Raw genomic sequence first — 22,433 nt, forward strand, 5'->3', positions numbered from 1 at the left:
TCAGGAGGGAGGGCTGCAGACTCAGGAGACGACGCTGCAGACTCAGGAGACGGGACCTCGGAGGCGAGCTGCAGCGGCGGGGCCTCAGAGGCAAGCTGCAGCGGCGGGGCCTCAGAGGCAAGCTGCAGCGGCGGGGCCACAGAGGCAGGCTGCAGCGGCGGGGCCTCAGAGGCAAGCTGCAGCGGCGGGGCCTCAGAGGCAAGCTGCAGCGGCGGGGCCTCCGAAAATGCTGCAGACGGGACCGCAGAGGATGCTGCAGGCAGAGGCGACGCCGGAGGCTCTGCAGGCGGAGGAGGCAGAGCTGCAGGTGGAACTGCAGGCGGAGGGGGCGGAGCTGCAGGTGGAACTGCAGGCGGAGGGGGCGGAGCTGCAGGTGGAACTGCAGGCGGAGGGGGCGGAGCTGCAGGTGGAACTGCAGGCGGAGGGGGCGGAGCTGCAGGTGGAACTGCAGGCGGAGGGGGCGGTGCTGCAGGTGGAACTGCAGGCGGAGGGGGCAGAGCTGCAGGTGGAACTGCAGGCGGAGGCAGAGCTGCAGGTGGAACTGCAGGCGGAGGAGGCGGAGCTGCAGGCGGGACTGCAGGCGGAGAACAGGAGGAGGATGCTGCAGACTCTGGAGACGGGACCCCAGAGGACGCTGCACACCCAGGAGACGAGGAGGATGTTGGGACCCCAGAGATCACTGCACACCCAGGAGATGAGGAGGGTGCTGCAGACTCTGGAGAAGGAGAGCCGGCAGACAGCAGCTGACGGAAGCAGCCGAACAAAAAACCCAGGGTCAGAGCTTCCATAACGTCAGGCTGACGCCGGTCACCACTGGAGTTGACTGCCAAGGGCTCTGGCAGGTCACCGGCTGAAAGGACTGTTGAGGGTGCAGAGGGCGCAGGCAGGACACCTAGGGAGATGGCCGGCAAGGGCTCTGGCAGGTCAGCAGGAGGTACAGTCGGTGAGGGTGCAGAGGGCGCAGGCAGGTCACCAATGGAGGCCGCCGGCAAGGGCTCATGGATGCCAGGCAGCACGGCACTCAGTGGAGTGCTGGGCAGGCTGGGCGGTGGCGAGCTGGGCGGCAGAAAACAGGACGGCGGAGAGCTGGGCAGGTCTTTCACAAAGACAGGAGACAAAGTCACTGGGAGCGAGGAACAGGAGTCAGGTAGCTGAAAAACACCCCCGGGGTCCCGCTGCCGTAGTGCAGGCCCGTGACGGGGCTGCACCGCTGCAGGCGGGAGTGCATCAGGACGTGAAAGGGCTGCAGGCGGGACTGCAGCTGGACATGACAGGCTGGGTGGCGGTGGTTCCTGGCGGTGTAGGCGGCCATGCCTTTTTCTAGCAGGCCCCCGGTTCCCCACACTGTCAGGACAGGCTGGTCGGGTGGGCTTGGTGACTGGGAGACCCAGTGAGACACCCCCCCGCCTGTTGACACAACGGGGACCCCCCCGAGCCAGACGGGTGCCATAATACGGATTTGTTGCATGAAGTTGCTCTGAATGAACTTCTTCACTGCCTCGAAAACGGGAAAAATAATCCATATCGTGGTTCTTCTGCTCGCTGGGAAAATAGTCCATACACTGGGTCTCCTGCCGGACAGAACCAGGACTAAGGGGATGCAGGCTCATCACTCCAACCCTAATAGAGTGAGGAGCTGGCTGGGAAGCATGTGGTAGTGAGCTGGTCTCAAAATTCTTCAGCCTCCCACAAACCACATCAAAATGGGGGACAAAATGGCTTGTCCATGGCCTCTCTTTAGGGGGAGAGGCCACAAGACGATCCACATCACTTCCAAAACCCAACACCTTCTTTGTCAAAAAGCGTAGCTCTGCTGGGTTCATATTGTTGGTCAGAACATTCTGTTATGCTAAGGGGATGACTGAACCCAATATGCAAGCCACAAAACAGGAAGGTTCAAAATCCAATGATTTATTTATATCCAAGGCTGTAACAAACAAACAGTAGCATCTCCAAAAACTCAAAAATACAAAATAGAACTAAGGAGTCCAAAAAGGCAAAACTCGAGTACAAGGCAGAAAAACCAAAAGTCCAAAACTCAAACCTTTCAAGAAGACAAAATCAAGAACCAGGAACTTCGGGGTAGAATGACACAGGGACAATGACGAAAGACAATGTTCTGACAGGGAGTGTTTGTAAAGAGTCCAGTTATATAGTGAGCAGGTAAATTGTCAAAGTGTTCACAGGTGGGCTGACGAGGGAGTTGGAGACAGGTGAGTGCAGGGACTGAGTGAGTGGAAGGGAAAAAATGAGAGTTGCCAGGTCTGAGGAGAGGTTGCCAGGTCTGGCAAGGTCTGTGGAGAGACGGATCCTAACAGCTTTAATGGAAATTGCTCTCAGGAACAGCTCAACTGATTTTGTCCTCATCGTGATGTCATCAATGTCACCCTACTTTGTATAATTCCTCCTCTTCTTCAGTCTTGAGTTCCAAATTTGTATTTCCACTTTGTTTACAATGTCCACCATTGTTTATTTTCCAAGCTGGCATGGAATGGAAACAAGCCTGGTTTTATCTAGCATCAGTATTATAATGACTAAAATATAAAATCTGCATATCAGCACCCCCACCACCTCAGGCCATTGTGGTATTGCAGCTAAAACTGCTTTCAAAGTCCAGAAAGAAATGACAAGCACTGGTTATATCAGAGTGGTGATTGAGGCTCAAACCATTAGAAATAAGTTTGAGGGACATAGAAAATATGATATTAAATATTAAAGACCGTTTTAAAATGCATGTTATTTCTGCTTTAAACTTTATGATTTAGCATGTACTAAAGTCTGTATCTCACTATCTGTCACAGTATAGGACCCACAATGCAGAACAGACTGGTCAAAGGCAGGAGAGGTCGAATGCAGAGGCATTTATTCACCCAAACTCGGGAAACATAGAATACACACACAGCAGAAGCGAAACACTACTACAGAATAGGGATGCCACCGATTAATCGATTTTCCGATTTTCCGAAATCGATTTGAATATTTCATAATCGAAAATTGAATAGCCAAAATATAGGCTAATAAGTAAGGCTGCATGATATATCGAACATGTACCTTCATCAGAGTGGAGAATATAAGTATAAATCAAGTATAACCTGATCGCTTGTTAAAAGTGCCTGCCTGCCAGACAGACAATCAGATGAAATAAAGGCAGGTGTAGAGTAGATTGTAGACTAGTGAACTGAACATGTTCTCTTTGGTGGATTTCATTTTCCATCCTGAATGGCAGTAACTAGCATACAATGAGAACTGAGAAGATCTCCACAAAGGTTTACTCATCAAAACTGATTATAAAACTGTAACCACTCAGTTTTTGCACTCAACATATAATGGTTATGTGACCATGGCATGTGCATACTATAAAATATTAGTTTTATCTGATATTGATTTATATATATATATATATATATATATATATATATATATATATATATATATATATATATATATACTATACTATTCGATTTGGCTGATGGACACTTTCTGGCATCCCTAGGGCAGAGCCAGGGAGCAAGCTTTTCTCGTCAAACCATGTGACTCCAATTGGAAAGAAAATTTGCTTGCGACACAGGACGTGTACGTGTGTGTGTGTGATGTGTTAAAACATCACACGTCATCAAGTTAAAACAGCAGTTTACATTAACGTGAATTAATTGCGTGAAATAAGCTCTTAGTCCAGTAATAATGTAATTTGACCTCAAACTGGGCCAAATTTAGCCCAGTGAGTGTTTTTATGCAAAACTAATGGAATGGATTCAGCTAAATGGCCATACTGTACAGGCCATTTTCTAAACTTTGCCCTCAGACAATTCCAGGGAACTTTTTTTCGGTCATTCAGGATATATTGAAGATACAACATCAGCTGAGTTTCCTGTACTATCTCTCGTTTGCGGGGCATTCCTTGGCCTTGGTAACCCAGGCCTGCTCTCCAGAGGGTGTGATGGTGTAGGTGTAGCGGCAGTCGTTCTCGTCCCTTTGCCTACACTGGAGCACTCTGACTCCAGGCGGTTCCAGATCATCTCTGCTGTCCACCTTTGTCAGGCTGAGGTAGCTGCACTCCTCACAGCTGATTGAGGAGGACGGGAGAATCGGTTAAAAGAGAATGAAATTCCAATTTGATTTCCGTTTTCTCATATGGACAAGAGAGTGAAGAGAGACAATGAGATTAGAGGGCATGCATGTAGATGACATGCAATTTAACTCATGCATAAGATGGGACAAGTAGAAGTACGCCACCATTGTTCAACAAAGTATAATACAGGGTTAAGAGAAACAAGGACTAAATCACCGTCTTTGGATGTGTTAAGTCCATAGACTGCGGTTAAGTCATGTATTTATTATATGATGTGCACCAGCAATCACCTGCTTTTCCTGCTCCCTGTTCCGTATGCCAGACACTCCACACACTGTCTGTGCTGCTCACACAGTCCCGGACAGGTAGGACAGATCTCACAGGTCGGTCCTTGGAACTTACTGTTGTGGCATCTACATTGACCACACTCGCAACTCCCTCTGCCATTGCACACCTGCCCGTTGGAGGCCAGACAGCCAGTCGAGTCCAGGTTGCACGAACAATCTGAACCGGTGTATTTGCGATCGCAGATACACATCCCACACTCGCAGCGGCCGTGGCCCGCGCATAACCTAGGCAAAGATAATAATTAGGCAGTTACATTAAATGTGTTAATGTCTGTAAACGGAACGGTTCACAGGCATCAATCGAACAGGCAGTGTGTTGGTCCATTGTTAATTTTGTCCACTACAACTATGATGAAATAATTTCGTAGACTGCCTTTTTTCACTAAATAAAAGCTAAGCTATGACGACTAAAACTAAGACTAAAATATATAGCCAATTTCGTCAACAAATAAAAGCTAGATTAAAATCTTAGAGAGGGACTAGTGGAACCGTTAGTCCAAAAAGAGAGTTGAGCCAGAAGGCAAAGCTCTTTGTCTACCGAGCAATCTTCGTTCCTACTCTCACCTATGGTCATGAAGTGTGGGTCATTCACGCGAATACAAGCGGCCGAAATGAGTTCTCTCTGACGGGTGGCTGGCATCTCTCTTAGAGATAGTGTGAGAAGTTCAGTCACGCAGGAGATATTCAGAGTAGAGCCGCTGCTCCTTTGCCTGGAAAAGAGCCAGCTTAGGTGGTGCGGGCATCTGGTTAGGATGCCTCTCGGGCGTCTCCCTACTAGGGAGGTCCTCGATGCACATCCCACTGGGAGGAGAACCCGGGGCAGACCAAGGCGCAGATGGAGGGATTACATCAACTCACTGGCCTTGGAATGTCTCTGGATCCCCCAGGAGGAGGTCAATAATGTTGCTCTGGAGAGGGAAGTCTGGAGCTATCTGGTGGAGCTGTTGCCCCAGCGACCTGACTACGGATAAGCAGTTGGGGGATGGATGGATGGATAGTGGAACTCATTTTATGTTTGGTTGTGCTCGGGTGATCTTGTAGCTTGTAGATCGGCTTTTTTCAGAGCTTTTTTCCCATTGTAAATCAGACATTACGATGCCATCAAGGCCTGCCAAAATACATTTCAGTTGACAAAATCAACTGTAGATTTAGTCAACTAAAATCCTATGGTATTTTGTCGACTAGAACTAGACAAAAAAATTCAGCTGACAAAAACTAAATTAAACTTTAATTTAAAAGACTATGACTAAAACTAAATCAAAATTCCCTGTCAAAATCAACACTGTGGTTGGTCAGTCAAAAAGCAGCTTATACCGATAATTATTCAGGTAATAGGAGAAAACAAAGGTGATAATACACCTTTGATGATAGTGACCCAGGTATTACGTCACACTTCGCTGCTCTTATTACCAAAAGGGCAGGTGGTGACTCTGGTGAGCCCAAGATGAACAGACTGTAGACAGGAAGAAAACTGCTGAAGGAACAGTTACAGTCATACTACAACCATGCGGTGCAATAAAAACAAAACTGGAGCCCGGCAGTGCGCAAGGTACAAGCCTCATTCTTCTTCTGTTAATGTTGTGTTCAGTTTCTGCGATGTTGTCAGAGGTTGCCATGAGCCCAGGCTTTTCGGCAATAACACCTTTGCGACTTTGCGTACCTGTTGTTGGCGCGCATACAGCCAAAGTTGCTGCACTCGCAGTACTGTCCAGTGTACCGCTCCTGTGGGTTTTCTCGTCTGGTACATTCACAGTTTCCGTCCACACAGTCGCCCCTCCCCCTGCACACGTCGCCACCTGGATAGGGTCGACATCCGTCGTCTGGGTGCGTCTCGCAGTGACGTCCGCGATACGGCCAGTCGCATTCGCAACCCCCGCACACCAGAGCCCCGTGTCCGTTACACACGGGACTGTTCTTCACGCGCGCGCACTCGCATGAACCTGCGATTGCATCGGAAGAACAATAGCACAAGAAATGATTAAAGTAGAAACGCTAACAATAGTTTGAAGGCAACGCAACTGAAAGTTAATATTCAAAAATATTCCCAATTTGGTTCCTCCCATGGTCGCTTAAAATAACCATTTCTCCTCAATTTTGGTTCCTTCGGGTGCATTATTTTAGTTCCCCCCCCAAAAAGGCACATTGTTCAATGTTAGTTATAATGGCCCATAATTCCTCCAACCCCAATTAATTGGGAACCTAGTTCTAATAAGATCAACATTTGCAACATGTGTATACTTTACAGTCCTATACTGACATTGCAGTGCCAGCTGTATATCCAGAGTCAGCGAGGAGTCTCTGGGTGTCATGTGGACCGTGCTCGTGCTGGTCTGGTTCTTCTCACCGGAACACCGGGTCAGCTCCACGTCCACCTACAGCAATTAGCATTTAGGGCTGTCACGGTTGCAAATTTAAGTAAGACGTCACACAAGTAAGACGCGTGGACGCGGGAAGCGAACGCAGCTGTTGTGGCAGTCACACACATACACACACAGAGCATTTTTTTCTTTTTTGTTAAGATTCTTTTTTTAAGTTTAATTTTTTAGTTCTTTTTTTTGTAGGTTTTTTTAAGTACTTTAAAAAAAAAAAGATTTTCTTTTGCGTGCGTGCATGTTTTTGTGTGTGATACAGCTGCGACCTCTGGTGGTGGGCGGGCGGTGTTACAGCGTGACACACAGACAGACAGACAGAAATGTTCTGCTAGGTAAAGGCTCACTGGCGTTCGCAACAAGCAATTGCGATTAACAATTTAATTGTGTTTTTTGTTTTTTTGTACATTGAAACTTTACAATTTGGGTTTCTGTTTGGCATTTTTGGCAGATATGACAAATAACATAAATGTACAAAATATATATTTTTTTAGTGATGCACCAAATATATATAAATATTCGGCAGAAAATGCATTTTCGCCTTTTCGGTTTCGGCCAAAATAGGCAGAAAATATATCACCGAATAGTGTATGCAATTAATTCATTCAAAAGAGCTGAATAAATGTTTTATGGACCCATAATAGTGATTATTATTTAAGTTAAGTTTTGCCATAACCATTTTCTTTTGCCATAAATCAGGTACCTTTATGGTACGGTCATGACGGCAACGGATATTCGCTTTTCGGCCAACTGTTTCCTATATTCGGTATTCGGTTTCGGCCAAGAATTTCCCTTTCGGTGCATCCCTAATTTCTTTTTACAATATTTTCTTTTTGAAAAATGTACAAAATAGCATATACGGTAAATTGTTGATCTACAAGCGTGATGTTTGTAGATCTGCTTGTAGATCTGCTATTTTGAAGAAAATAAATTGTGATTATCTGAAATAATCAGAAGGAGCAAGTGCATTCTCCGGCAGAGATCACTTCCGGTTTAGTAGTTTGACCCTGAGTCGCTAGCTTAGCTGTCCGGGATGCTAAGCTATCATCGTCTTTTTAAGTCAAATTAAGCTCTAATCAAGCCCAAAGTATCCCAAAATATCGCTTTTTTTTTCAACTCAGTCCGTGTCTCATAGGAGGGTTGTGGGCAGTTTAGAAACAGTATTCCAGTGACATCATCATTAGGCAGATTCTTTTTTAAACACGTTTTTTTTACAAAAATGTTTAGATTTTCATTATCGTGAGAACGCTGGCTTCCATTTTCGCATTGCAACTTTTCAGGACTAGAAAGCCTGCAGTTTCTATTAGCTTGTATTCCCCATCGATGATGTCACTGGAAGACGGTTTCTAAACTGCCCACAGCCCTCTTATGAGACACAGACTGAGTAGAATTTTTTTTTTGGCATTTTATCATGATTATTAGTGAGGACCTATTATATGACGATAGGTTGAAAAGTGGTGAAGTGGTCCTTTAATTTACTACGCTGATCTCCTTATTGATTGTATGATACATTATACATTTGATAAATCATAGCGGTAGCAGCCCACCCCTACACCCCACAACACCACTGCCCTGGCCTGGCCTGTTCTAAGCAATGACCTGTACAACCAGGGGGTTTTGGGTGGAGAGGGTGGTGTACGTGATGTTGACTCCTTCCGGAATGGGGCTGAAGTCCATGGTCAGTTGTGAGGATGTCGGCTGATCTTCAGGCCAGAAGACGTTTAGATTGAAGGACTGCGGCGCTCCAGGCATCAGAGTGATGTTTACCTCCTGGGGCTGCAAGAAGTGCAGGTCGTCCAGTGGATGCCTGATGGGATCATGTTGAGTTGAGGGTTGAACAAGTTAAAATACCTTCCAAAGTTGAAATCCAACAAACAGTTCCGATCATGTTAATTATGTCTTTTCAGCGCATACGCTTATTTTGAAGGTGAAATATCCCTGGGCCGCGAACCGGAAGTAACCAACGGCTAATGTAACGGTCCGCACAATCTTATTTTAATGCACCCAAAACATAGATTTTGTAACCGCGATCAGCAACGCTTTAGTTGTGGGCTGTGAATAAAGCTTGTTTAGAATAAAAACGCAATCTGGTAAAAGAATCTGAGATAAATGCATTTAATACTGTTTGAAATTATACAATGTGGCTTCCCAAGTTGTGGCTCAAGTTAAAAAGTTAAATTCCTCTTGATTTAGCTCTTTTAATTATTGAGATTCCTCATTGAAAGCAATGGTATACTACTGTATATGCAGTACATGTTACCTATTTTTTTTTTTTAATAGCCAAAACATAGGCTAATAAGTAAGGCTGCATGCTATATCGAACATGTACCTTCATCAGAGTGGAGAATATAAGTATAAATCAAGTTGAGCAAAGCCACTCTTCTCTGCCCATCTCTCTAACAGACACAGTTAACGATCGCTTGTTAAGTGCCTGCCAGACAGACAATCAGATGAAATGAAGGCAGTTGTAGAGTAGAGTGTAGACTAGTGAACTGAACATGTTCTCTTTATATCAAGTACTTCATAGTTCATACCAGCCCCTTATGAAACTACTTCTCCCCAAATCCAAATGGTTTTAATTTTCCATCCTGAATGGCAGTAACTATAGCATACAATGAGAACTGAGAAGATCTCCACAAATGTTTACTCATCAAAACTGATTATAAAACTGTAACCATCAAAGCATGTACTCAACATATAATGGTTATGTGACCATGGCATGTGCATAATATAAAATCTTAAAAGTTTTATCTGATATATATAACTCTTTCAGCGCCACCTGGTGGTCACCAGTTTAGGCTCTGAGTAGCCTCGGTACCAGGCTTTCATTTTTGTTGGTGCAAAAATTGAAAGCCTGGAGGAACGCATTGGCCGCTCTGGTCTAAAAGTGGGAGTCAACCCTTCCGGGTGGGCGTCGCTCCAAATGATGTGACGTAGCGCTGCACTGGGGGGAGAGGAGGGGCCGGGGGTGACGGACAGATCGATGAGATCCAATAAGGGCGTGCGCAAATCTCAGCCGCGACCCGCCCCTCTAGACCAGAAACCTAACACGTTAGCTCAGGCTAGGCTCTGAGTGCCAATTCTCCCATTATAAAGAAAGAAAGAATTTGTAATTCTATTATTCATGTCATGTGCATGTCATCACCTGTACACCAGATTAGAGGAATTTTCAAAATATGGATGAAAATTTAAATTAAAAAAAAGAATTCCCAAGGGAGAGACTTATTGACGTCCGTGGCATCCATTACTTAATAGGCAATTAGACGTCTTGACGTTTATGGCTACTAAACAAAAATAAAAAAAACTTTATATCAATTAATCGATTATTAATCGGCAGAGCTGTCGACTATTCGATTTGGCTGACTTTGGCTGATTTTCCCTAACTTGAAGTCAGTCTGCTTTACCTCAGGTGATTTTTGACCACCCTGAGACTGCTCTCAGGGCGGTAGATGTGTGCTTCAGCACAGCCAGTCTCTAGCAGCCTAGTGTCACGGCAACGGATCATGTTTTCAGGGCCAGGGCCGGTGCACCAAGCACACCGTGGTCCTTGCTGGATGCACTCTGTGCAGGACGAGATGTCGCTGCCGTGGCATGTGTCCGCTTTACCCCAGGCGGAGTGGAACGAACCCAGCAGTAGACAGAGCGACAGCAGCTTCATGGTCATCCTGCAATTACACATTTATGTTTGTCCCATTTTTAGACCCGAGGACGATTCTACAAAATGTCTTCTAAATCCTGACAGTTTTCTGGAAAAAAAAATCATGTTTCTATGTTTAGTTTAGTTTATTTAGGATCCCCAAAGCTTCTTCCTGGGGTCCTCACAGAATAATATACATACAGAAATTGAAATAAAAACAACAATTACAGATATCACAAAAGAAATACATTAAAGCATAACAACTACGGTTAGTGCATTCACTCTAGATTACATTAACTGGTATATTGACATAAACAGAATTACAATTTCGCCATATATATTTAAAAGATCTTTCAGTCTTTTCTTAATATGCCTTTTACCCTTAATTTCTGTAATGCATACTGGTAGAGAGTTCCAGAAAGTCATTGCCCTGTACATAACTGTATTCTTCATTGCATCAGTTCTTGGCTTAGGCACTGTAAATCGACCCATTGCAACATGTTATTGGTATTATGTATGTGTCTATCACTGGTATAATGAATAAGTGATACTCAAACAATTCCATGTCCCCCACGATTATATGTAATTTGCTGCCGTGTTTTTTTTCTTGACAGAAAAACAAATGAATGCTACAGTATAATGAAACACAACTAGAAAAACGTCTGTTCTGTACATACCAGAGGATGTCTGTGGTCTTGTGTTTCTGTTGCTAAAGTCCTGTCTAAACTCTGAACAGAACATGTACAGCCGTCAGCCGTGTGTCTGCACCTGTTGAAATATTTACTGGTCAAAGTTAGCTGCCTATGTGGTCCACTTTAAGCCAAAGGTTACTGCATGAATACACAGTTAAGCCATCTTTATTTAAATAGCACTTTTTGGGGGGAGTTGATTCAAAGTGCTTTCCTAGCAAGGCAGATGATGCAATGAAAACCATAATAAATCATCGGTCAAGGTGGGTCTTTAAATTTTATGTCAATTATATTATCAGTGGTAGGGCAGGGCTTATTGTAGGACTGATTATTTCAGAGTCTCTGTGGCAACAGCAAGACAAGACTTCAGCTTTTCATTGATCTGAGCTCTTCCCTCAAATATTTACTGATCAAAGTTAGCCACGGTATGTGGCCCACATTTCATTCAAAGCTTTCCACATTTCTTTTCCACAATTCACAGTTTAGAATTACAGGTCCTAATACTAAACATTGCTTTAAACCGTGTATGATTTAGCATGTACTAAAGTCTGTATGGAAGCTAGAATAATTTAGTTTATACACTCTCTAAGGAACTACAATTTATGTCTGTAATAAAGCTAGTACATGTATGATATGCAGCATGTACTCCTGTTTCTAAGGAAGCTAATACGACTTAAGAATAAGTAATAGTACTACAGTACCTGTAAATTACCTTGTACTCTTGTTGTTTGCATTTTCCACTATGTTCATAGACACATGGATATGTTGCATGATATTCCTATTTGCACCATGAGCTGGTTCTCAGCGTGGAGTCTGGGGACCCCTAGTGGTCCTCGAGGAGGTTACAGGGGATTCCCATGCTAAGTGATTGATAGTTAGGGTCCAGGACCAAATTGATCCATACGGGCCTCCTCTGTAACCCAGAGAGTGTACAAAAGATAACCAAATGGACCCTCCCCGGGAGTCCATTTGGTTTGATTTGTACACTGTCAGACTAGTTAACGTATTAGTGTAGATTGGGATCCCAGAGAAACAGAGATTGAATCAATTGGGGGGGGGGGGGGGGGTTAATGTTAAAATGGGGGTCCTTGAAACATAAAAGGTTGGATATTACTGCTTTTAATTTCACCTCCTTTCTTGTACGTTTCTCTCCACCTCTCCTCCCACCCCGTCCGTCTCCCATCTCTGCCTCCAGTCTCTGAAGGCGGTGGTGACCCCTCACAGTCTGCTGGTGTTTGATTTCCGCGGGGTGGCGGTTCTGGAGCGCTGGTTGGTCCGGGAACTGGCCCCACAGCTGGCCTCGCAGACGCACTCCCTGCCCTTTGAGTTCAAAGCCCTGGAAGCTATCCTGCAGCATAGGGTAAGCGTGCGTGTGCATGTGCGCGCGTGTGTGACTGTGTGTGTGTGTGTTTGTGTGTGTGCGGTTGTGTGGGTGTGCGAGAGGAAGCTAGGGTGAAGTATATCTGTGGTCTGAGGTGGGCAAACATGATTCTTCAATTGAGAACTGTGTGTGTGTGTGTGTGTGTGTGTGTGTGTGTGTGTGTGTGTGTGTGTGTGTGTGTGTGTGTGTGTGTGTGTGTGTGTGTGTGTGTGTGTGACTGTGTGTGTGTGTGTGTGTGTGTGTGCGTGTGCGCGTGTGTGTGTAGGTGAACACTCTTCAAGGACGTCTTAACGAGGTCCACCCAGTCATAATGGACACTCTGGAGTCACTGGTGGATCCTCAGCTTCTGTCTGCTGATAGAAGTAAACTGCATGTACTGCTGCAGAACAGTAAGAGGTAACACACACACACACACACACACACACTGTGGCCATTCATTCATGATGTAATTAAGGAGGCGTCCGTATACTTAACAACACAAAGACATTTTATTCATTGTTCTGTCATGTTTTCACCCCTGTCAATCCGTCCGTTTGTCCGTCCACTTGTTTGTCACTGAGCAGCTAATGTCCACTGTTATTACTAATTATAATAAAACTTTATTTGTATAGAACCTTTCATGACATAAAATGCAGCTCAAAGTGCTTTACAGAGCAATGGAGAAAGAAAGAAAAGCAAGGCATAAAACATTAAAAAATAATAGCAGTAATGCAATACAGTGAGGACATGACTGACAACGATTTGCACCAGCACTCACCGTGCTGGTGCAAATCATTAAAACTTTCTCGAGATTTTTCGACAGATTCGGACCGCCCTGGTAAATACAATGATGTAAGTAAAGCTAGAGCTGAACATGTAAAAAAACAAAAAATAGTTGCCCTGAAAATATAAAACAATAATTAGCATTTTCTTTTCTTTTTTAAACAAATCTTCTTTGGCACAAAACATTCTCAGATGGGGGTCCGCGTGGGCCAAATAAAAAAAACGTTTGATAACTAAATTGTTCGTCGACTACCTTTCTCCACTGACGAACTACATGGAAACTAAATGAAAACTAAGCTATGATGACTAAAACTAAGACTAAATATATTGACAATTTTGTCGACAAATAAAAACTAGACTAAAATGTTAGGAAGGGACTAGTGGACAAGAGATCCAGTATACGTCATTTTACACTTGGTTTGCATGCTGAAAATAGCCGATCTACAAGCTCGTAGATCGGCTATTATTAGCAAGTGTAAAATCAGTCATTACGACGGCATCAAGGCCCGACAAAATACATTTTAGTCGACTAAATCAACTGTAGATTCAGTCGACTAAAATCTTATGATATTTAGTGGACTAAAACTAAATTAAAACTTTTCAAGAGACTACGACTGAAACAAAAATCAAACTTTGCTGCCAAAAACAACACTGGTCAATGGTGGCATGGGTTCCCAAAAGGTAGATTGCGATCTATAAATCACAATGGCTGTGCAGGCAGAAACTGTGCGCAGCTGCTGGACATGAGACTAATTCATTAGAGCGACAGAGAGAGAGAGGAGTGTGTGTGTGTGTGTACGGGTGTGCGTGTGTGCTTCAATTTAACAAAGGTGCAGACGATCAGAAATCAGCAGAGAGTGATCGAAGTTTGCGCTACTCTATGCCGTATTGAAGTGGACTCGGACCCAGACTTTGTTTTCTCCCTGGAAATAAAAACGTCTGGGTTTCCGAGGCTAGTATACACGTGACTCTGCTACTACCAGAGAATACCGGATGACTCGCCCCGGCGAGATGTCTTCACTTTTGGCGAGATGTCTTCACTTTTGGCGAGTCTTCCGGACAACTCACCAAAAAGGGTAAAATGGGCGAGTCATCTTGTTACCCTACCAGACGGTGGAGACGGGAGAGAGGGGGAGGGGCAACTACAGAGCAGACCACCGTGGTGTAGTGGAGACACGCAAGTAGCGTTGCAGGAGGAACACGTGAAAAAAAGAAAAAGGGGGGTTTGCTGCCTCACTCATTAGCGACGTTAAGCAACCCACAGTATACAATATATATATCTTACTAACTATAGCATTACAATCTCCATATTCGGACCGGGCTGGCCTAGAGCTGAAGGTGACGACAGACACTAGTGTTTGTTGACGTCACATCAGGTCAATATAGAACTCCATGTATGGACACAGATGACTGGCATTGTCGTCCTGCAAGCCCCTATATAAACATTATCGTTATTTTACATTGAGCGCAGTTGCCAGCAGTATCTAACTACGCTCCTTGTGAGAGACAACCCAGATATTGTTGTCAGAGATTTAGACATCCTGGTAAAGTTCTCACTGGACACAACTGTGGTGGTCCTAAGTTAGACACTACCAGTCCTAATTGAAAAGTATTTTATATAGTGCAGCTGTCAAAGACTTTCGATGGTGAGTCCATGCACATGACGGCCAACGAGGACAGACGCGAAGAGTGAGATGCTGAAACGAGAGCAAAGGAGAAAAGGAAGAAAGTTGTTGTTTTGTTGTTGCTGTGAGAGTGAGGCCTAGCCAACACCAACTCGGAATTCCTGGATCGCTGCCCTCCACAAATTCCTATCCAACATCGGTTTCTTGAGCTCTGCAGTGTTGTCAGCCAAGCTGCCGCGCCGCAGCACGTCTACATTAGGTGGTACGCCTCTTTCCCCTCCTGGCTTTGCCCTGGGTTGGCTCCCATAGAGTCAATTGACTTGCCTCAAGTTCTAGGTGCCTGACGCAGTGCCCTGCCAGCCTCATCCTTCTCGGAAGAAAGAGAGGATCCATAATTTAGAGGATTTATTTGTCATACTCAACACAGTGAGATCCTTGTGTGGCAAGGTCCACAATGCTCAAAGACATCAGTACTGTGTACAGACTTTGTGTGTCTGTCTGGGCTTTGTATATGCATACTACTGGATATAATATGTTGTCTTAATGGTACCACATTATCATTATCCCAGTGTTATCTAGTATTAGCTTATGCTGGGTTTTTATGGGCCATGTATCAGGCAATCACACTAGACAGCGACCATGATTATTCATCTGTGGCGGTGGGGTTCAAAGTGTACTCGTTTGGCGGGTGTGACGCGAACGACAGCAATCGGATCGGTGTGTCCGTCTTCGACACGACGTCTCTGCGCTGGCTGGAAATGTCCCCAATGACGCCTGGAAGAGGAGAAGAAGTACCACTTGAAGTTCCCGCCGTGCGCTGCGGCCACACCGCCGTGCTGATGGAAGACGTAGCCTACCTCTGGGGCGGTGGCGGTTTTAAATCGGGGTCTTACTGCAACGTCCTTTATGCGTTTGATGTCGTCGTCCACCGATGGTTCACGCCCAAGGTTTCAGGCGCTGTCCCAGAGGGGAGGTACAACCACTCGGCCTGTGTCCTGGGGAAGGCCGTGTACATCTTTGGAGGATTAAAGTGGAGGAACTGGATGGTGACTGAATGTTGCAATGACGTCTACAAGTTGGACACCACCACAATGGTCTGGTCTTTCATTAACACCAGAGGCACCCCACCGCCTGCTTCGGAATGTCACTCTGCCACCATCATTGGGACAAATATGTTTGTGTCTGGGGGCAACTGCAACACCATCACAGTGTTTGATACGGTGACCAACCTCTGGCTGAGCATCCCCCCTGTACAGCTTCCACGAACAAGCTACAACAAGCATTCAGCGTTTGCCTACAATGGAGAGCTGTACATAGTTTATAGTGTAGACAATTTAGTATGGAATGTGTGGAAATTCAATCCAGAGACCTTTGCCTGGAATGAGATGAAACCCAAGGGGGTATACCCACCTTCGTCGATGCACTGCTGCATGGTGGGAGATCGCATCATCGTTGTTGGAGGATACGGATGCTCCAATGACCTGCACTTCTTACACTTAAGTCCTACTCTGAAGACATTATGCAAAGTAGCAGTCGTCCCGTTTGGTTTGGAGCTGTCACAATTCCCACATAACATCAGGTGGGAAATGGCAGCCATCAAAGGAACTGAGATGACGGCGATCCCACGAAATAATAGACTTAAACGTCTAATAAGGTTCTGTGTCCCATGTGGAACTGAGGAATCCTATACAGTCTTCATTGGTCTAATTCCTGGTATCCTTTTGAGCCGTTTCTCCACCGTTTGCTTTCTCAATCAGATAATGTTTTTCAATCGACATAGGGTGTTTGTTTGACCCACCAGTTTTGGAGATATGGCTTATAGAGTAATGTCTTGCAGAAAACAGCGAGTTGAGAAAATAGGCTTGAAAGGTTCACTTCTGTGGACTCTAACATTACACCTAGCTACATGTTTAAGCATTTATTTCATATTTACATGTCGATTTCAGCTCTGACACTTATTTCAGACATGCTCTAGTAACTAGAGCATGTCTGAAATAAGTGTCAGAGCTGAAATCTAAGCTGAAGTTCTAGTATGTGAAGAGTCTGTCTGTGCTATTAACTAATTTTTGATTAAAAAAAAGAAAAAGTTTTTGCTCCTGTGGTGAAAAGCTGGAGGTTGTGCGATGGCATGCTCTCAGTCAAATCTGGTCATAGTTTAGCATTGGGGGAGTGTCCATATGTTAATTATATTCGCTTTGTGCAATTTGCTATTAAGCCCCTTTACCTAAAAACACTGATTACACCTGGGTCTGACCACCTCCTAAATTAGCCTGATTATCAGACTGTAGCTTTCTCAAGAGATGCAGTCCACTCAGAGAGTGGGCGGGATCTTTGGGCTGGATCCAGGCTACTTCTAAATGCAAAAAGCAATGTTTGATTTTACACAAGAGCGATCTGTGTGCTGCTCAGACTTTGGGCTTATTTTTCTGTAAAGTTGCTTGTGGTTGCTTTTCTTGTTTCTAAAGTGCTTATTTGGGCTTTTCTCCTAATGTTGTTCAAACCAGTGATCCTCACACAGTGACATTGCCATGTCAAGGACCCCCAGATGAATGCATTTGCCCAACTAAGGGCAAATGCATTAATCTTTCAGCGCCACCTGGTGGTCACCAGTTTTGTCTTTCATTGCCAATTAGCCCATTATAAAAAAAGAAAGAAAATGTAATTATATTATGCATGTAATGTGCATGTCATCACCTGCACACCAGATTAGAGGAATTTTCAAAATATTCATTATTTAAAAAATAAAAGAATATAAAACTTATCGTCCATGGCAATCAGTGAATAATTGGATTCAACTCGTCTTAACGTCTCTGGCACTTAAACTGTTTTAAGGATAGGCATAAATAAGCTATAAGCTTCTGCCTATTCCTTTTCGATCGTGTTTAAAGAAAGATTTTTTTTTTTTGTAATTGTCTAACTGAATAGATCAAAATAAACCATTCATTCATTCAACTAAGGACCCTAATCCAAAAATATTGTGGGCCAGTGACCCCATGATAGATTTGTGTTTTTAAATGTTTAAATAAAATATTCCATAATTGTAACTTTTTTCCAAGATTTGAAAATAGCAGATCTACCAGCTCACAATGCATCACATTGTGATTATTAAAATTCCTGTATTGGCTCATGACGCAACTTCCGTCTGGCAAGATTTTAGGCCCCACTCATTTGTGCCTCACTAGAATATAGTGAGGTGTAACCAGAACAAAATATTTGCTCTCATATACACAAGATGGCTAGTTCACATCACTCACATATATATATATTTAACAAATACATTTTTAATATTAATATATTTCCTGACCTACCAATGCGAACACAAATGCTTCCATCACGTCACGCATGATCAACAACGTTTGAGTGCAAGCTGTGCAGTCAGTGCACACACAGAAAGTTAAGAACGTCTTCACTGCTAGTGTCTGTGACACGCGGAATCACACATGTTTACTTGAAAGTTACCTTTGAGAAACTTATATAATTATGATTTTACGGTATGACAACCGCGAACGTGAAACATGAACGACTGGCTACTACTGCTTCTCTCTTGTCGTCTCGTCTGCTGTAGTGCAGTTCAGTAAGCCCACCACAGCTGCTTTTGGAACACAGTGTGGGCTTGTAGGTCAGCTTAAAAGACCGACACCAGCACAAATCAGGCTCTCCACATCAACTCACACCGCGTTTTGCATCGTTCCAACTACCTGTGTGAACGCACCAGCAAGAACGCACTGAAAGCCTGGCGACGCGAGGTTAGGAACGCACAGAGGCCAGCAGTGTTTTTGTATACAGTATGTGCCAGGCGAGAAGGTGATCTCCTCATGTAAACAAAGCCAAACATTAGCATTTCTATGGCCGAGGGTCGTTAGACTGGTGGGGATGGGCAACTAGTAAAACTACAACAATGATCCCACCACAAAGTCACAAATGACATCCAAACTTTGGATGGCTGACGACCAAGGACAGCTCTCCTACGTAGATCCCCACTTATGGAGGTTTGAAAATCCTGCTTTGAACCGAGGTAAATGGACGGGAGTTGTAACGTCCCCATAGCTGGTGGTGACGGAGGCGTTGCATAGCAACCGGATCAATGTTAACAGCTGCTCTGGGGCTCAACCACTATATACACAGAGTATACGAGGTACCTGGCTGATAACGTCCCATAGCTGGGGGGGGGGGGGGGGGTACGAATATATTCGTACCTCGCAGTGATATAATTAAATATAATAACAACTAGAACTGCACTCTGTCGAGTGCATACTTGCTTGTTGCACACTAGTAGGCCAACTAGTGCGCAAGCAGAGCGCGCAAGTCCTTTCGACCGCTGTAAACTGTCAAATCTCAGTATCTCTGTGAAGGAACGTTTGAAATGTATAATTTTTAGATGTAACTATTTGCTACCTACCTACTTTATGCATATAAACACCTAGTATTATTAAGTATGATTCAAGTTTCTATCTATATAAGTTTGGGTGAAGAGCTAGTCATACATATACACACCACGTACTCTGGTCCCAGCAGATCAGGCACAACTTGCTATTTTATTTTGACTGATTATGTATATAGTATACGTATGACTAGCTCTAAATGATGACGTAAGAGATATGGTCATTTGTGGTCGTTTGGTCCCAGCAAAGCAATTATACTATATAGGCATATACTATATATAGTATATATATAGTATATAGGCATATACTATATACGTCATTACGTATACATATATACTATATAGAGTGTGTAGTTATAAGTTGATTAGCGGTATACTGTGGTTACTTTGTGCCAAAAACCGGGACAGCTGTCCCGCCATTTGATGTTTATGCAAGAAAACAGTAAATCTGTGCCTGGTTTGCTGGGACCAAACGACCACAAATTACCATATTTCTTACGTCATCATTAAGAGCTAGTCATACATATACACACCACGTACTCTGGTCCCAGCAGATCAGGCACAATTTGCTATTTTATTTTTACTGATTATGTATATAGTATACGTATGACTAGCTGTAAATGATGACGTAAGAAATATATATAGTATATAGGCATATACTATATACGTATACATATATACTATATAGAGTGTGTAGTTGTAAGTTGATTAGCGGTATACTGTGGTTACTTTGCGCCAAAAACTGTGACAGCTGTCCCGCCATTTGATGTTTATGCAAGAAAACAGCAAATCTGTGCCTGGTTTGCTGGGACCAAACGACCACAAATGACCATATTTCTTACGTCATCATTAAGAGCTAGTCATACATATACACACCACGTACTCTGGTCCCAGAAAATCAGGCACAATTTGCTATTTTATTTTGACTGATTATGTATATAGTATACGTATGACTAGCTCTAAATGATGACGTAAGAAATATATATAGTATATATATAGTATATAGGCATATACTATATACGTATTCATATATACTCTATACTGTATAAAGTGTGTAGTTGTAAGTTGATTAGCGGTATACTGTGGTTACTTTGCGCCAAGAACCGTGACAGCTGTCCCGCCATTTGATGTTTATGCAAGAAAACAGCAAATCTGTGCCTGGTTTGCTGGGACCAAATGACCACAAATGCCAATATTTCTTAGGTCATCATTAAGAGCTAGTCATACATATACACACCATGTACTCTGGTCCCAGCAGATCAGGCACAATTTGCTATTTTATTTTTACTGATTATGTATATAGTATACGTATGACTAGCTCTAAATGATGACGTAAGAAATATATATAGTATATATATAGTATATAGGCATATACTATATACGTATACATATATACTCTATACTGTATAAAGTGTGTAGTTGTAAGTTGATTAGCGGTATACTGTGGTTACTTTGCGCCAAAAACCGTGACAGCTGTCCCGCCATTTGATGTTTATGCAAGAAAACAGCAAATCTGTGCCTGGTTTGCTGGGACCAAATGGCCACAAATGACCATATTTCTTACGTCATCATTAAGAGCTAGTCATACATATACACACCACGTACTCTGGTCCCAGCAGATCAGGCACAATTTTCTATTTTATTTTTACTGATTATGTATATAGTATACGTATGACTAGCTCTAAATGATGACGTAAGAAATATGGTCGTTTGTGGTCATTTGGTCCCAGCAAAACAGGCACAGATTTGATGTTTTTCTGCATAAACATCGAATGGCGGGACAGCTGTCACGGCGGAAGAGACCGGGCGAAAACATTACTTGCGCGCTCTGCTTGCGCAAGTAATAAAAAGTGTGCAATAAGCCTCTGTCTGTACTTTTCACTATGCACTTTCATTGATTAATATTTCATGCCCTTTTCTTTTGTGTCGACAATAAAGCCTCTCTGACTTACCTACTTAGTTTTATCATGTTTTTATCTTATTTGTCTGTTTGCCTCTCTCTCTCTCTCTCTCTCTCCCCATCAGTTTATCAGAGTTGGAAACAGACATTAAGGTGTTCAAGGATTCTTTGTTGAAGATTATGGACGAAGAGGAGATAATCGAAGAGCTCTGCCTCACCAAGTGGACCGATCCCAGAGTGTTGTATGTAACACACACACACACACACACACGCACGCGCGCGCGCGCGCGCATGCATGCACAATAGTTATAATATTAACCATTTAGACCTGAGAACGATTCTACAAATGTTTTCTAAATCCTGACAGTTTTCTGAAAAACCCATGTTTCTATGTCAGTCGTTCTCAAACATTTTCATGTCAAGGACCCCCAAAATTATCTGTGTTTGGCCGCCGACCCCCGTCTGAAAATATGTTGTCCCAGGGACTCCCCCAGAAGCAAAGATTTGAGTTAAAAACATTGGCTCTGAAAGAATTTATATCCAAAGATTTGTGCTGCATTTTCACGATCTTTCAAAAATAGCAGACCTACAAGCTCGTAGCGTGGCACTCAGTGCCGCGCTATGAGCTTGTAGATCTGCAATGTTCAATATCTAAAGCATAACATAATGCTTAAAACACCAAAAGGGGTTCCCACCCACAATGTTACGGTGGTCCTTGAAACGGAAAGGTTTCAGAATCACTGATCTGCCAGATTTGACTACAGTCTACTAAGTAGTACAAAACGTAGTTTCATTACATCCTGACTGGTACATTATACATACATTATAAATGATAGGATATTCTTAGATCTTCTTATTTAGAGCAAACCACCGACATCCAGATCAGACGTTCTAAGAAATATAAGATTGTACAGTACGCATAAAACGGTAAAACTGTGTGTGCGTGTGCGTGTGTGTGTGTGTGTGTGTGTGTGTGTGTGTGTGTGTGTGTGTGTGTGTGTGTGTGTGTGTGTGTGTGTGTGTGTGTGTGTGTGTGTGTGTGTGCGTGTGCGTGTGCGTGTGCGTGTGCGTGTCTAGTGAAGAGAGCAGTCTAGGCATTGACCACGCCGAGGAGATGGATCTGCTTCTAGAGAACTACTACATGCAGGTAGGTTCGGTCTGACCAAATACGGCACTCCCCGCCACAGCAGTGCTTCTCACAAGGGTTGTATGTCTAAGTGGTGCAACCACTTCCTTAGGTGACTTTGTGTGTGGGTGGCTGGGTGTCTGGGAC

At 43.7% G+C, this 22,433-nt stretch overlaps 1 protein-coding gene across 2 annotated transcripts in view; it reads left to right on the forward strand.

The window, feature by feature from the left end:
* mrs2 (magnesium transporter MRS2) overlaps window positions 1-22,433 on the forward strand; it is a 43,255-nt gene that overhangs the window by 12,544 nt on the left and 8,278 nt on the right. For both annotated transcript variants that reach the window (XR_014569028.1, XM_083760981.1), the window contains exons 5-8: window positions 12,307-12,471; window positions 12,758-12,888; window positions 21,286-21,402; window positions 22,238-22,307. Coding sequence is in view for 1 of the 2 variants with exons in the window: in XM_083760981.1 (XP_083617107.1) it covers window positions 12,307-12,471; window positions 12,758-12,888; window positions 21,286-21,402; window positions 22,238-22,307 (483 nt within the window). In the remaining variant the exon portion in view is untranslated. The remainder of the gene's footprint in view (window positions 1-12,306; window positions 12,472-12,757; window positions 12,889-21,285; window positions 21,403-22,237; window positions 22,308-22,433) is intronic.

The sequence above is a fragment of the Protomyctophum parallelum genome (genome assembly GCF_964188405.1).
Source record: "Protomyctophum parallelum genome assembly, chromosome: 3".
NCBI lineage: Eukaryota > Metazoa > Chordata > Actinopteri > Myctophiformes > Myctophidae > Protomyctophum > Protomyctophum parallelum.